A 15,174-nucleotide genomic window follows, 5' to 3' on the forward strand; every position below is an offset into this window, starting at 1 on the left:
TGTGCCCCCAGCTGATGCCAGTCTGGGATCTGCAGGTGAAGGGTTGATCCTTCAGATGCCTTGGGTTCGTCCCGAGCCGAAGAGGTGAGCCAAGGTTGGGCATAGCCCACAGGTCTGACCTGCTGCTGAGCTCAGGAGCTGGATTAATCTTGCAACGTGCCAGGCAGTGGGATGGAGCCTGGGGAGAGGGCTGGCTCCACACCCACGCTGCCCTGCTGCGGGTCGGGCTGGGTGCAGTGGGGCCGGGCTACTGGGACAGGGTGACTCAGGGCCGAGTCACGCACGGCTCCGGACAGCTGTTCCCGGAACTTCTGTCCCTGGGAGGCCAGGCAGCCCTGGCTGTGGTGCCCGGATTCCAGGTATTTTGGAACCCCCTAAGACCCCGAGGTGAACTTTAATGGGCTCCTCCATGGTCCAGGCTCTGGCTTGTTGGTGAATAGAAGCAGAAGACTGCCCTGGAAGGAACTTGGAAGCTGCTCTCCAGGGCTGGAGAAGTCCCTGCCTTGCACTGAGTGAGAGGGGAGTTCCACGGGCCCAGCAAGGGCTCTAGGGAGCCTCTGCACCCCAGGCTTTCCCACAGGAGGGCTGGGACCACCAACTCCCAGGCTGTCTTGGTGAATGGGAATCAGGGGAGTGTCCAAGCATTGCTGCTCAGGGCCTGCCAGGAAGAGCACAGCTCATCCCAGCTCCGAGGGCGGGCAGGGAGGAACAGCCCTGTGCTGAAATGTCTGCACAATCTCAATCTGCCTGCCCAGGCTCCAGCTGCCCAAGGCAGGGCTGCTCTCAAACTTTGGCACCCAGCAAAGCACAGAAAGTGGCCTGGTGTCCATTAAGCGGGAGAAGTAGAATAAGTCTGTTGTCCTGGGGTCTTTCCTTCTTACATAAAGCTGCTGTGCTTAGTGTGGGCTTGCTGATGGCTACAAGAAGCTGAGTTTCTTTGGGGTGGTTGTCACTCAGAGGGAGTGGGACTGCTGAATGCCCTTGGATGAGTTCCTCCAGCTTGAGGCAGAGCCCGTCTCTTCCACCACAGCTGCCCTGCTGCAAGTCCAAACAAAACAGCTGGCACCTGCTCAGTGCCCAACATCCCAGAGGGCATCATCGAGGGGCAGAAAGTCATGGGCAGGGTGCCTGAGGGCAGGGAGGAGCAGCTCCCAGGCCGTGCTCCCCCTCCCATGCAGCACAGATTGATCTGTATGGGAGCTGTGTGCTCCATGTGCCTCACAGGGAACGTGTAGATTTGTCACGAAGGAACAACCTGTGCTGCTGAAACCCAGCTCTTTCCTGGGTCAGATGTGGCTCTTTCAGAGCGGAGAGTTGCCCTGAGCAGAAGCACCAAACCCGTGGGATCAGGAAATCCAAAACGTCATAATTCAGGTCAAATTCATGTCTGAGAAGGGGCCAGAGGACAAGTTTGGGTGTTTAACACAAAACCAGTATCTCACCTGCTGAGCAGAGGGCTCAGGCTCTGGCTATCCTGCACTTCATGTGAAACCAGAGGGGGTTTGGGCTGGTTGTGAGTGTCCCTGTGGGAACTTGCCTGGTTCCTGGGACTTATCCTTCCTCCTGCAAAGCCCCATGTGACTGGTGAGTAAGTGCAAAGTTTCCTGTAGAAAGCACAGCCTTGCTCGCTGTTGCCTTGCAAGAATCTAGTAACTCTTTAGCATCTGGCCACCTCCTCCAAGCATCCAGTGCAGACACAGGAAAGGCTGGATCTGGGATTTCTCTGCCAGAGGCTGGCTGCTTGCTGCGGCAGCTAATGCAATATTCAAGACAGCAGTGACACTGCCAGCAGGTGCTGCTGGTTCAGAGGTCGGGTGGCATCCCTCTGTCCTTAGGGGCAGGGTATTCTGTGCAAGTTCCTGCACACAGCCCACCTCGTTCCCTGCTGGGAGAGCAGCTTGTCTCGGTCACAGCTCCCCTTGGTGGGAAAATGTGTTTTTGCAAAGGAGAAGGTCAGTGTGACCGGTGTGCTAAATGAGAGCTCCCTGCCAACCGGGAAGGAACAGGAGGAGCTGGTGGATCTCTGGCTGGTGCATCTGTGGATGTGTGGGGGCTGCTGCCAGCTCAGAGCCTCAGCTGAGCCTCAGGTCATGGGCATCCTCCTCTCATCCAGCCCAGAACAACACCAGCTCTGCTGTGCTTTGCCTGGCACGAGTGGACAGCCAAAGGCTGTCTGCAAACACAAAATGCAGGTGCTGGGTTCAGCTTTGCTGATGGTTTTATTTCTCCAGGGTGGGAGGATGTGGAGCTGTTAACACTTGGTTGTGAGCCCCTCACGAGGGGCATGCACCAAGCTTAGCTTTGTGCCAGCGAGGGGATGTTGCCAATGTCACAGGCCCTGCAAATGAGAGGTAGTTTGGGGATTTGCAGTGACTCCTCTTGGTTTCGTGTCTCTCAGTGGGCTCTGCTGACATGGGGAACAGCACAGAGCCACCCACCAGCTCAGTCAGGATGTCACCTACTCTGCTTCTTCTTTGGAGATTTGTTTCCCCAAGTACAAAACTTCTGCAATCAGAGACACCATGGGGTCGCAGTTCAGGCTGGCAGCTGCAGTCACATGGCCATCCCTGGAAGGGAAAGAGGAAGAATGTGGATCTTCTCAGAGTACAAAGCTCAGCATAGCAGCATCCCCGTGGCACAGTGGCCAGGGAGCAGCTGTATTTCAGAGGGCTCAGGGCAGGGTGGCTGGTGCTGCAGGATGCACAGGGACTCATGGCAGATTGCCTGGCAATGCTGGGAGCTGGGCACTGAGCCTGGGAGCAATGGGGCAGACGGAGAGGAGATGTGTCCCAGGCTCTCTGCCCAGCTGGTGTCATCATTTGGGTTCATTCTCTTCTCCTTCCTTGCCCTGCTTTGGTTTTCTCTGGCTCAGCACCCAGCAGCTGCCTTTAGTGCACAGCCATGGGATGTGGAGCCTCCGTGGGATCTCTGCAGGCTGTAAGAGAGAGGCCTGGGCCCTGTTCCCGGGGCATGGACTGGCCATGGATTCACTCACCTGATGTAAAAGATCAGGAATTTCTGTTGCTCCAGGCTGCCCTTCACAACAGTGTCCGTGTATCCCTTCCCACAGCCTATGAGAGAGAACCTGCTCAGGGAGCCCTGGCACAGCAGTTGCCACCCATCCCACCTCGAAGCCAGTGTGGGTGGGGACAGAGGGGACAGGGGCTGGGACAGGGCTGGGGAGCAGACATGAAGGCCCTGGACAAGCAGAACTGCCTTTGAGCCTCTCCTGGGTTTGGAGAGGGAAGTTCTTCCTCTGTGACCTCTAAGCCACTGGACATCAGCAAAGAACAGGAGCTCTGGGTGACCTCCAGGCCCAGGGCTCAAACTCACCATGGCAGCCAGTCCAGAGCTTGAGCTGCTTCAGGTGAACTCTGCAACCACACTGTGTTTACAAGCCCCAGACCCAGCTGGGTGGGTGAGCAGATGGGCAGGGAAGAAGTTCTGTTCCCCTCTCTCTGCCCCCTCCTACCTGCATAGCGGATGCTTTTCCCAAGCAACGTGGTCCAGAAGTAAGGAACAGTGCGCAACTCCTTCCCTCTCTTCAGCATGTTTAAAGCAGCACAGTGACCTGGGATGAGCCAACAGAGGGAATATTTTTCTTGCAGGTCCTTAAAAATTGTTCCCTGTGTCTCCTGCTGTCTCTTCTGTCCCATTCCCATCTCCAAGGGAGCTGGGAAGTGATGTGGCTGTGCCCTCACCGTGGGCCTCGGCCACTTGTTGGTGGTGGATGCTGGACCTGTCCCCGTCGAGCAGCGCTACTGGGAAGGTGACCACGTCCCCAGCAGCAAAGACATTCGGGATGTTGGTTTGCATGTGCTGGTGGGACACAGGGCAATTAGTGCAGTGATGAGAGAGAAGGGATGCTGTGTGACCTGGGATACTCAGCTGGCACTCACCAGATCCACCAGAATGGCACCTTTGTCATCTCTGGCAATGGAGGTGCCCTTTAGAAATGTGGAGTTGGGGGTCGACCCTGTGGGGAGAGGAGCAGGGATGAAAGCTCTGCAGGGATGGGGAGGAAATTTGGCCCCACAGTGCCAGTTCCTGCTTGGAACAGAGCACTTGGAGCAGTGAGCTGTGCTTGAGCTGGTGCTGAGCCAGTAAAGGGGCAATAAAACCAGGGCCCAGGACACAGCACGCTCTGGGAACAAAGCAGGGACCTGTGGAGCTCAGCAAGAGCCAAAGGCACAGCAAGAGCATAACCAGCTCCTTTCCTCCTGCCAAGTGTGTGCTCATGGGCTGCTGACTTTTCCAGGTGCTTGGGGCCAAGAGGAAGGGCTGGATGATAACAGAGTGGGAAAGAGACTTCAGGGAATGGTGCCCTGGAAATGAACTGAGATGCCCTGGGCATGCTGGATGTTCTCCCCACTCCCAAAGCTGCCTCCCTCTCCCAGCTGGGGTCTCTTACCTATTCCCACCACTACCACATCTGCAGGGAGATTCTCTCCGTTGGCAAGAGCAGCCTCTGCAACCTAGGAAAGAAGGAAGGATCATGAACGAAGGGTTAAAACCTCTGTCCTAATTCCCACAGCCTCCCTGCTGCTTTGCCCTTTGCTGGCTTTTTGATTCCCCAGGTTCGGATCACCTTGTCCAACTAATGTGTGTTTCTGGGGATGTAAAAGAAAATCACACTGTTGTCCCTGGGATAGGAACACTTACTGGTGCCCTTTGAGCCCAGAGCTGTGTTCAGTGAAAAGGAAGGGAGGGTCTAGACAAGGGAGAGGAAAGCCTGATGTAGGCACTGGGTTATACCTCAACTTGGGCTTTTTTCCCCTAAAATTAGCAGTTCAGGGATCACAAAGGCATGACTGACCTTTCCATCCCTTCCTTTCAGCTCACAGAGTTCTGTTTTCATGCAGAACTTCACCCCTTTATTTTGCAGCATCTGAAAAGGACTGGTTTGAGTATTCATTAGGAAATTCCAGGCTATAAAAACAGCTGTACCCAGCCAAAACCCAGGCAGGCAGATCTGCTGCTGCTCCAGGCTGCAGGGAGGTTCCATTTGTGTCCCTGGCTGGTGCAGGCAGCCTGGGAGCCTGGCTTTTCTCTGCAGTTCTGGTCAGGACTGGTGTATGAGGTGGGTTTGGGATGAAGAATGTGATGGGTGGGGAGGGGAAGATTGGGACCAGCCATGTGTGCAGAGCTCGTGGGTGAGCTGTGGGTGAGGACAGAGGCTGGGCACGCAGAGTTATGACTCAGCACAGGGGCGAGGTTTCCTGGGCTGATGTGGATCCCTGGGCTGCTTGGATACCATGTGTTCTCCATCCTAGAAATCAGCCCCAGATTTTCCTAACCTTCATGGCGACACCTCCAATCTGAGGACCCAGGGTGTGCTGGAAAGGGAACTCCTCTCTTTCCACCACTGAGATGTTTCCAGCCTTGTCTGAGAGGAAGGCAGCCACCTCCATTCCTGCAAGGAAGAGGCATGCCCAAGGTAAGCCTGCTGCAAGCATGAACCTGCACCCTTGGAAACCTTCTCCTCTTCCAGGAGAACAAATCTGATGTGCTGCCAGTGCTGAACTGCTTTGCTGTGCATTTCTGGGCTGAGGTATTTAGCTCCCCCCATGCTTTGTTCTTGTGCACACAGACCTGGATATCAGGAAATGCAAAGAATAGCTTCTGGTTATGTACAAAATAGCTCCTGGTTATGTACAGAATAGCTTCTGGGCCTTAGCCCCTTGCTTTCCCAGTGTTTCTGGGGAATCCAGCTCCTCTGGAGGACAGTGACCTTTTCATAAGGCACATTTCCCTCTGTCCATGTGCAGCAATTGTTTATAGCTTTCAAAGTTTCTGGCTATCAGAGGAAAGAATGAGTGTGTGCTGTGTAACGAGCACCCCCAGCAGCTACAGGGCTCCAGGGAGGATCCCTGCCGGGTAGAAAAGGAACATCCTTTCCCTGAGGGCCTCTGGTTCATGTGCACACGAAACAGAAGGGGGTTTGAGGGCTCTCACTGATGGTTTGACACCCACTCCAGGCTGGTACCTATGAATGAAGCTCCTACAATCACCAGATTCTTTCCAGTTGCCAGCTCCAAGATCTTGCTGGACTCTTCTGGGGTTTGGAGCGTGCACACATTCTGCAGGTCTGCACCTGGGACTTTGAGGAAACCAGAGCTGAAAGAGAGAGAATCCAGATGCATTTCATGATATAAATTAAACAGAAAGAGTAAGAAAGGAGCACAAACCCACAGCTGCGTCATTCCACTCTGCCCTTTTATCTCATCTCCTACCTCCACCTCCCAGTGTTGTCCTGCCTAAAATCCTGTGTGTGGCAAACACCTTGTGCACTCACTGGCTGCCTGTTGCAATGAGCAGCTGGTGGTACTTCTGAGAGGACCCATCCATGAAGTGAACCTTCTGCTTCTGGAAATCCACTGACACTGCCTGCAGGAGAGAGGGGGCACAGAGCAGACAGGTACCTGTGATCCACTCTCTGTCCTGCCTGTGCCTGTGTGCCCTGTTTCTGGACACTCAGGTGAGATGAGGGATGCTGAGGTCCTCTCTCCCACTTCCCACAGGCCCATCCGTGGATACACAGATCAGTGTTACACCCTCCCCATGGCAGGAACAGGATCACCCACTGAGGACTGAGCTCAGCTGCACTGGTACCTCTTTCTCTGTCCAGAACTCTATGCCCTGGGCCTGGAGGAATTCAGGTTTCCTCAGGTAAACATCCTCGGCTTTCAAGTTCATTTCCTGGAAACACAACAAAAGCATGAAATGAAGCACTTCTTACAGGCAGCAATTGTCCTGGAGTGTTCACTGGGGAGTCAGTTTGCAAAAGAGGTGAATTTTGCATTAGTGAATCACAGCTCCCCACACCGCCCCACCACCTTGTCCCCACCCTCAGAAAAACCATCAAACTTTAGTGGGAAGAACTCAATAAAAGGAGATAAAGCCATCAGCTTATGTTGACTCTGATCAAAGACTTTCCAGGAGGAAGAAGATGTTTCCCTGGAAATAACACCCCTGTTCCTCTTGGATTCCTCAGCACTCCTGCTTTGCTCACTCCAGTGCTCCTGGCCCCGAGTGTGGCCCATGTCACACGTGGTGCCCAGGCACAGTCCTGCCCTCATCACACATGAACCTTGCTCAGTTTGGACTTGTCATAGGGAACATGCTTCTCTTTGGTGGCCATGATGATCCTGCCAGTGAATCCCTCCTGGCGAAGAGTCTCTGCACACACCAGGGCAGCCACACCTACAAGAGATGCTCATCTCAGCCCTCTGACACATCTCTGTGGAGGAGGAGAAGGAGGAGGAGGAGGAGCAGGTCAGTCCTCCCTGGAGAGGAGAGTGGCAGCTCCCAGTGTGTGTGGAGAGGGAAGATCCCTTCACTGACCTCCCCCCAGCAGCAGCATCGTATTCTTGTTGAGGAGGCACCTCCTGCTTGCATCCTTCACCCTCAGGCTGCCTTCAAGGTCCTGCAACAAAGTGCAAAATGCCGAAGTCACACACAGCCTGAGGTGCTGCCTGTGCTCAGTGACAGCAGGTAAGGCCAGTACCTTCTTTTTTGCTGTAATAAACACCTTTCCATCTTCCACTGTTACCTGAAGGAGGGAAAGGAGAGGTTTTTTAAGTGCTGCATCCATGAGGTTGTGGTAGGAGCTCTCCTGGGAGATCCTGGTCCAGTGTGCCATCTGTCTCTGACTCTGATCTTGGATGTCACATGATGCTGAGGAGCTCATGAGCTTTTCTTCTCATCCCAAGAGCACTCAGGAAGAGCTGTAAATCCTCTTTTTCATTCCAAAAGCATTTGTGCTGACTCTGAGGGATACCAGGATCTACAGCATCACCTTTCATTGAAAGGAGCTTTAGGGCAGGGAATTACACAATCCCAAGAAACCACCCCAAGGATCATCCCTTGTGTTGAAGCTCTGTGGGACAGAGCTGTGGTCAGAGCAGGGGGCTTTCAGTTGGTGTCAGGGACATGGAGCTTGTGAGAGAGAATGAATGTGAGAGGCACCCAGATGAGAGGACAAGAAGTCACCTTAAAGCAGGAGATACAGTCCAGAGCAGGGTATTCCTCGATGTCTCCAGTCCTGATGTTAAAGCAGGCCCCGTGCCAGGGGCAGCGCAGCCTCTCCCCTCTCAAAACCCCTGCAAGAGAACCCCCAGCCCCAGCTGGGCAGTGAGAACCAACCTCCCCAATGTGTTCTTTTCCCCCTGCCCTGAGCTGGGGTTACCTTTGCTCAGCGGGGCACCGTAGTGGGGACATTTGCTGCCCAGAGCACGGAATTCCTTCCTGTTCCTCACCAGCAGCACTGGGTAGCCAGCCACCATCACCTCCAGGAGCCTGGGGCAGAGGTGCAGAGGTGGGCACAGAACCATCTAAATCCCCACCACTGCCCCCAGGTACTCACTGTCCATCCCCAACGTCGTCCTCCCTGCAGACCTCGGCGGTGACGGTGTCATCGCCGTCCATGCCGGTGGCTGCTGGGAGCTGGTCGATGTCAGGCACTCAAGGGGTCCCAAATTTCTGATGCAGCAGCAAAATGACTTTCAACTGGTGGAAAACACCCATTTGGATTTTGTGTCTGAACCCAACATCCGTTCCTCTGCCCTTTTCTCCTCTGAATTAACCAACTTCTTGTTTTCAGCCCCGAGTCCCATTAAACTCAACTGCAGAGCAGATGTGATTAATGGCTCTTGTAAACAAATACAATTATTTATGGGGAGGTGCTGCTGCCATATCCCATGTCTCCCTCAAATTGGGTCTAAAGAGATGCTTCAGCCTCTCCAAAGCCTCTCCAACGTTTGTGCAGAGATGTTACTCATGGTAATTGCTGTGAAAGCACTAATTCCTGCCCAAAATGCCTCCTGGGCTAGAAAACAGTCAAACCTCTTGGTCCTTAATGCTGTCCCTGCCTTAGCAGTCATTGAGAGGCTGATTAGGAATCTCCCTCTCTATTTTGGAGAGAAAAAAGCAAGAAATGGAGCAGAGGAAGGTCATTCAAGGCAGATTTCAGTGCAGGGTGGTGACTTGCTCCTGCAAATCCCCACTGCACCGCTGCCCCGATCCCAGGTTCTTTAAAAGAAGCATCAGTGGGTACTCACCTGGTCCTGCCAGGGGGGTTCAGGCACCCATCCCCCAGGTCAGAGAGCCACCACTGCTTCTGTCTGCGACTTTCTCCTGTGAGGTGACACCCTGGTGTCTCACCACAGATGTTCTGCCCACTGCCAGCCCACGGCTGGTGATGCTCTCCCCGAGTTGCACAACATCCCCATCCATCAGGAGACGTGGCTCCTGGAAGCAGCTGCCTGTCAGGGAGTTTTATCTGATTTCTGCAACTGGCCTGGGCCTAATTAAGGGTATTTTGCTGGGGTTTAGAGTTGCAAAAGAATTGAGGGCACATAGGAATTATGGCACAGGTGTGGTGTAAAGATGGGGTGTGTCGTGGGCACTGCGACCAGAAACTCGAGGGGATGCAGTGATATCCCACGGTCCCTTCCCACTGCCCCTTTTCCTGATGGAAAGCATTCCAGCTCAACACAACACATTTTTGCAGCCCTTGGGAATGTTATTGCTACTTTTTACATATTTCAACAACGTTTAAAATTCTTTAATTTGATCTTTGGGTAGGATTTTTCTCTGTTGATTTTAAGGAGCATGAAGTGTTCAGCAGCTCTGCACGTGCCTTAAATCCCAGCTCTGCTCCTGGTTCAGTCACTGATGTCCAGGCACACGATCCCATCATCCCTTGGCCCGTGAAGGATGGCATGGAGCAGGAGGGTGCTGCTTGCTGTGCTATTTTTACAACGAAGTGGGAGTTGCAAAAAACCGGGAGTAACACCTACACTGTTTGTGTCTCCTCTTGTTCTTATCTCTATTTCACAGTCAATATGTTTCACAACTTAAAATATGCCTCAAAAATTAAGGGGGGAAAAAGTTACTAACAGCATGCTTCCATCATCTCCCTTGCAGAACAGGAGATCCGCAGGGATCAGCTCCCTGCCAGCAGCACCTTCCCAAATCCAGCAGCAGGGGGGATAAAAATCCTTTAGTGGGTATGACCCGGAGAAGAAGGCACGTGCAGGATGCTGGATAAGTGTAGGCAGGATTATGTGGGAAGCAGTTCAATTCATGGAACCCTGTAAACCGTGAGCACCCCTTCCTCCAGAGCAGGATACCGGGACACTGCCGTGTCCGGATAACCCCGGCCCACGGGCTCTGCACACCCACGATGGGCACAGGAATGAGGAATTTTCTCACAGCACCAATGAGCAGCTTCTGGGCTCTGCCCTCCTGGCCAGGAGCCTGAATGTGAAGCAATTTGGCTGCCAAATGTCCGTATTTAAATTCTCTGTAATTATTCCCCAGAAGCGCGTTCCCACGTGGAGGAGCAGCAGCCCTCGCGGAGCGTTCTCTGACTCAGCAGAAATCGCTGGAAAAACCTTTGCTCACAGATGGAAATCTGCAGCAAACAGGCAAAGGGGCAGGTACAGAGGCGTGCAGCTTTGGGATGAGGCAGGTGGAGCATGATCCTGTGCAGGGACATTTGCACTGCAGGGCTGAGCAGCAGATCTGGCTGCTGGATGCCAATGGATGCTGCTGGATGCAGCCGAGCACCCAGGAAAGGCTTTTGTAAAGTGCAAAGGAAAAGGGCAAAACAAAATGCCTGACAGAGGCAAGGATGATAGAAAGGATATAGAAAAGGTGATTGACAAAGGATAGAAAGCGGAAAAGGGCATTGGATGCCCTTCAGAGAGAAGGTTGGGTTGGCTGCAGGGATGTTGGTGTGTGTCAGGAACACACAATATGCCCTCGAGGGACTGGGATGGGATTGGAGGCAGATTTTCAGGAAGATGCTCTGTAAACATCTTTTGGCCCTTTTTAGGTAAACCAGAGGTGGTTACTCAGAGGGTTTTAGAGTTCATTTGCTGGTTCATTACTTTGCTTGTAGCACAAGTCAGGATTAAACACAGGAAGGAAGAGAGGAAAAGGAAGTGGTGCCCTCAACCACAAACAGAGCCCAGGTGGGCATCAGATATCTGTGAGCTGATCTGCCACCCACGTTGGTGCTGAGTCACACGAGCTGCTGAGCTGACCTTGGATTTTATTTTAGATACCTTCACTTCTGCTGTGTCTCCTTGGTGTTGCTGGCCCTCCAGAAAACTCAGGTTTAGAGGCAAGGATTTAAGGGGTGTAACTTTCCTCCCTTCAAGTTCCCACCACCATCAGCTGGTGTAGCACATTTTTTCATGCCATGGCTGTGTGGATGCATCTTTTTTCCCACCTTTTTCCCAGCTCACCCAGCTCAGGGCCCTTCTCTGCCCTACCAGACCCGCTGATTTTAACAAGCAGCACCCACAGAGTCAAATCATAGGAAAGCAGCTCAGTGGCAGGAAGAGGAAGCGAGGTGAAACCTGCAGCGGAGCTGAAGTGATTAATGGGGCACTGCTCTCAGAACAGCTTGGTTTGTGATATTAATAACAAGAGAATTCAGGAGGGAACCTAACCAGTTCCAAGCTGCGGAGCCAACAGCAGCAGGAGATGCAGCGGGGAAGCTCCTGTGCTTGTATTTGTAAAATAGGAGGAACTGAGTGGGCTCAGAGGGTGTGATGCTGATCTGGGTGTAAGGGCTGGGATGTGCTTCCACCTTGGAGGACTCATTCTTAACCTGTCTGAAATGCAAAAAGACCCCACGTAGTCATAAATGCATTGTCAGGTAATCATAAAGCACATGCATATTCATCAAAAATTACTTAAACTTGAGATTGGTGAATTAAACACAGAAAAAAATGTTTATCCCACAAGGGAAGAAGACAAGGAAAAGGAAATACTTAGTGGGATGGATTTGCTTACAGGGTAAGAATAATTACATGTGGTGTTTCACATTTTCTTCCTAAGCATTCGTGTCTGGTGATGGTGAGAGATGGGACACAGGCCTGGCAGACACCTGGCACCACTTCTCCACGGTGAACATTGCAAAAGGAAAGAAGGAACCCGAAACTTCACTAATAACAGCACATAAACTGTTCAGAAAGTTGAAATATTTGGGGCATGGCAGCTGCTGGAAGCAGAGAACTGTAAGGAACTGCCCGTGCTGCTGTGCTCGGAGGGGATTTGCCAGTCAATGTGTTCTCAATGGAATTTTGCTAATCCCATGGCATACCTGTGCAGCTGGAGTGAGGAGAGAGCACATCCTTCGTGCCACCGGTTCATGACAGCTGCTCCAGCCCAAGCCCTTGAGAAACAGCCGAGCCTGCAGCATCCTTAGGGACACTGCTGTCAACACAGGTTTCTCCAACAAGTCCCTTGTGCCAAGTCCTGAGGAAAAGAAAAATATCCTTCCAGTCCTGGGAAAAAGGAGGAAGGCCAAAAGAAGAGTATCCAGATCAACCTGCCCTGGGGTCATTTATCATGTGGGCAAAGCAGACTCTGCCTGGGTGGTTTGGGAACATCCCCACATGCCAGGCTGCAGAAGGCAGCTGCTGTGCCCAGTCTGCAGCTGGCATCTGGCACCAGAACATCCTGATTCTGTAAAGCTCCCAGGAGATATTGTATTGCGGGAATGATCTCAGGAAGGATGAGCAGCCTGGGCAGCAGAACACCTGCAGGGCTGGTGAAAACAGTGGGAGGTGGGAGGGAAAGCCTTCCCTCAGGACAGGGAGCTTGCAGGCCTGGCCAGGGTGAATGGACAGGCTGAGGTGCAAGCGCAGATGATTTCCTCTGCCAGATGAGTTCAAGTCCTGAGGTCAGCGGTGAAGTGCTGCACATTTTGGCATTTCTTGCATTAAATCCTGGAGCTGCTCACCACACTCACAGAGACTGAAATCCCTTTCTCCCATGTCCACAGCAAGTTCTACCTGGAGAATATCCAGCTTCCACATCAGGAAAATGTTCCTGGCTGGAAGGGGTAGATGCTCAAGTCTGAATTGATTTCAGCTCTCTCCACAGCTGCCTCTGCAATGCCTGGGCATGCTTTGCCATGCAGAACCTGCATTTTGCACAGTAGATCCTTTCATAAGTGTGGAGTTCCAGACTTCCTGAATGGAGATGTGGATATATAAAGCATTCCTACATATCTGACTTCTTATGGCCTAAGCAGACAGAGTGGTGACACAGTTTAGAGAGGGATGGAGACAACAGCTAATTAAAGTTTGGAAGCCAAGCTGCTTGATTTGTTTTGAGCTCTTGGACTCCTCAGATTACTTCAGGTGTGAGCCAGGTCTGGCATTAGGTGAGCAGATGGGTTTTATGACTCCCTGGATGCACACAGGCAGATTAAGGGAGGGAGGCTTTCCAAAAACAGGAGCATAACTTGTGCCTGGCTCCCACATTTGTTGGCTCCGGTGAGTCCTCTGTGGCATTTGGGAGCAGAGTGGGCTCCTCATTAAAGAAGGGATGGTGGAACTGCAAAAAGCACACCCAAACCCCCATCCAGGAGTAGTGGGGAGCATCTAGGGGCGACAGAGTTCAACTGGCAGAATTCCTATGGTGGATTACCACTAAACTGTCAGCTTTTTTTTTGTGGAAAACGGATTCATCTCTCAGCTGTGCTGCAGAGAAACTCCAGCCTGGGAAAGGGAGACAAAAACGATTGTCCAGCTATTGAATAAAATTCCGTACCCTCGATTTACACCCCGAGTGCTGCTGGAAAGCCCCCGCTATGGGATTAGCTGTGGTGCCCGTAGTATTATGGGATGGACCTGGGCACGTCCTTGCCGGTATCTGCAAGGAGTCCCCAGCCCTGCTGGGAGCAGGCACCGGCAGCCACCCGGCACCAGGCTGAGCTGCCTCCCCGCAGAAAACGAGGTCGTTTGGGGACAGCCGGAAAACTTCTGGAAATTTGGGTGAAAAAGGCAGTATCTCCAAATAGGTGGGAGTGAGGAATCCCATCGGATCGGGCTCCCCGTTCTCCAGCGGGCGTGCAGGGACCTCTTGTGGCAGCTGCGCCCGGGAGCTCCCGTCGCTGCTCTTGCGTTCGGGTTCTTTTGGGACAAGCCTGGCTCCGGAGCCTGTGGCGTGTGGTTGAATATTTGGCCTGATCTGCTGTCAAGGGACTTGTTTGTAACTGGGCTTGGAAGTCTCCAGTTCCAAAACCGCCCCCGGTTAATGCCATTGCTGCAGAGGAAGGAAGACAAGGAGAAAAGGCTGGAATCGGGGTTGTAAGAAACTACAGCGGAATGGGAAGTCCTGGTAAAGTTAAGTAAAATCTGGGCTAAAATGAACCAAACAGTAGTTTATATGTAACTGTTGGTAGTGCTCTAGCAATGGGATCAAAGTCCTTGAATCAGAGGCTAAATTAATCACGGCTTAAATTCCTCCCATGCAGAAGTGGTAGGTAAAAGCTCTCCAGTCTCCAGAAATATTTTAACTGTTCCTGTCCCCGAGCCTGGCTGAATGCTCATCTTTAGGATAAACACACCACAAATAGAGGAGCCCCTGGGAAATGGGGCTGGGCTTGCAGGCATTCCATGGTCTGGGATTCTCCCTGCAGGCAGGTGAAGGGCAGAGGTGTCACCAGGGAAAGGGGCAGTCAAGGTTTTTTGAGGCTAAAACACCACGGATGACTTCTCATTTGGAAACCGGCTCTATGCAGTTTTATACTCAATTAATTGTTAAACGCTTTTTCTCCTCAGTGCCCTGAGCAGCCCAGCACGTCTCCAAGGCACATCTCTCTTTCCTCAGCACATCTTATGCTGAACAAAAATGTCTTTGCATTTGGTCTTCTCAGTAACAGATTAGCCTGTGTGATCCCTCGAGTCCTAATACACGAGATTATTTAAAATCTCCTGAGTACTCAGGGCTGCCTACTACTTCAGGCAGTGTCTCCCTGCCACGTAACTGTTACGAAAGTACATTGTCTTGCCTGGCTTTTAAGCAGATTTGTGCAGCATGAACAGATGCTTTTCTACCAATTGGGACTATCATAGAAACACAGAATCGTTTAGGTTGGAAAAGAACCTCACCCATCTCCCAATTCGATTTAATCACTCAGCGTCCCTTCCATCCGTGTGTACTTGATATTTTTGTGTCCATCACCCCAGAGCCAGGACAGCAACTAAGAGCTCAGGCTCCACACGCTTCTGTTTCAGCGAAGAGGAAGTAGAAGATTTCATCCAAAATTAATACCTCAAAGGAGAGGTAGAGTTTGACATTAATCGGTGTGTACACCGTGACTCATCCCGGCGGCAGAAGGGGAAGCGAGGGCTGTGCAGCAGCTTC

At 52.3% G+C, this 15,174-nt stretch overlaps 1 protein-coding gene and 1 long non-coding RNA gene across 12 annotated transcripts; one reads left to right on the plus strand and one right to left on the minus strand.

The window, feature by feature from the left end:
- Nucleotides 1-2,196: 2,196 nt before the first annotated feature.
- On the minus strand, nucleotides 2,197-12,207 carry LOC116454044 (apoptosis-inducing factor 3-like). 11 transcript variants are annotated; one of them, XM_032130165.1, is made up of 19 exons: nucleotides 9,060-10,343; nucleotides 8,366-8,508; nucleotides 8,189-8,298; nucleotides 7,993-8,102; nucleotides 7,508-7,552; nucleotides 7,345-7,426; nucleotides 7,091-7,203; nucleotides 6,613-6,699; nucleotides 6,296-6,387; nucleotides 5,987-6,117; nucleotides 5,298-5,413; nucleotides 4,817-4,888; nucleotides 4,412-4,475; nucleotides 3,900-3,976; nucleotides 3,702-3,819; nucleotides 3,473-3,571; nucleotides 2,996-3,071; nucleotides 2,463-2,567; nucleotides 2,197-2,338 (listed from the first exon to the last, which is right to left on the minus strand). In XM_032130165.1, exons 2-19 carry the CDS (start codon nucleotides 8,425-8,427, stop codon nucleotides 2,296-2,298), a joined length of 1,602 nt encoding a protein of 533 aa, XP_031986056.1. In that variant the 5' UTR covers nucleotides 8,428-8,508; nucleotides 9,060-10,343; the 3' UTR covers nucleotides 2,197-2,295. The 11 variants fall into 11 exon arrangements, 10 of the variants coding, with proteins under 10 accessions (XP_031986056.1, XP_031986054.1, XP_031986055.1 ...); XM_032130163.1 differs by having other exon boundaries at nucleotides 3,334-3,571; XR_004243999.1 differs by lacking the exon at nucleotides 2,197-2,338 and having other exon boundaries at nucleotides 2,545-2,567; nucleotides 2,996-3,385.
- On the plus strand, nucleotides 7,202-13,585 carry LOC116454047. Its single transcript, XR_004244000.1, has 3 exons — nucleotides 7,202-7,494; nucleotides 10,324-10,442; nucleotides 11,854-13,585. It is a non-coding gene; the product is annotated as an uncharacterized LOC116454047 (long non-coding RNA).
- Nucleotides 13,586-15,174: the final 1,589 nt, after the last annotated feature.

Source organism: Corvus moneduloides, chromosome 20 (genome assembly GCF_009650955.1).
Source record: "Corvus moneduloides isolate bCorMon1 chromosome 20, bCorMon1.pri, whole genome shotgun sequence".
Lineage (NCBI taxonomy): Eukaryota > Metazoa > Chordata > Aves > Passeriformes > Corvidae > Corvus > Corvus moneduloides.

What these genes read in the sequence shown, in the direction of transcription:
- LOC116454044 (XM_032130161.1), bottom strand. Translation starts at nt 8,427, where the DNA reads ATGGACGGCGATGACACCGTCACCGCCGAGGTCTGCAGGGAGGACGAC. An exon ending in TTATTACAGCAAAAAAGAAG is followed by an intron (nt 7,427 to 7,507) that starts GTACTGGCCTTA and finishes ACTTTGTTGCAG; the next exon opens with GACCTTGAAGGCAGCCTGAG. An exon ending in GCTCTGGACTGGCTGCCATG is followed by an intron (nt 3,072 to 3,333) that starts GTGAGTTTGAGC and finishes TCTCTCTCATAG; the next exon opens with GCTGTGGGAAGGGATACACG.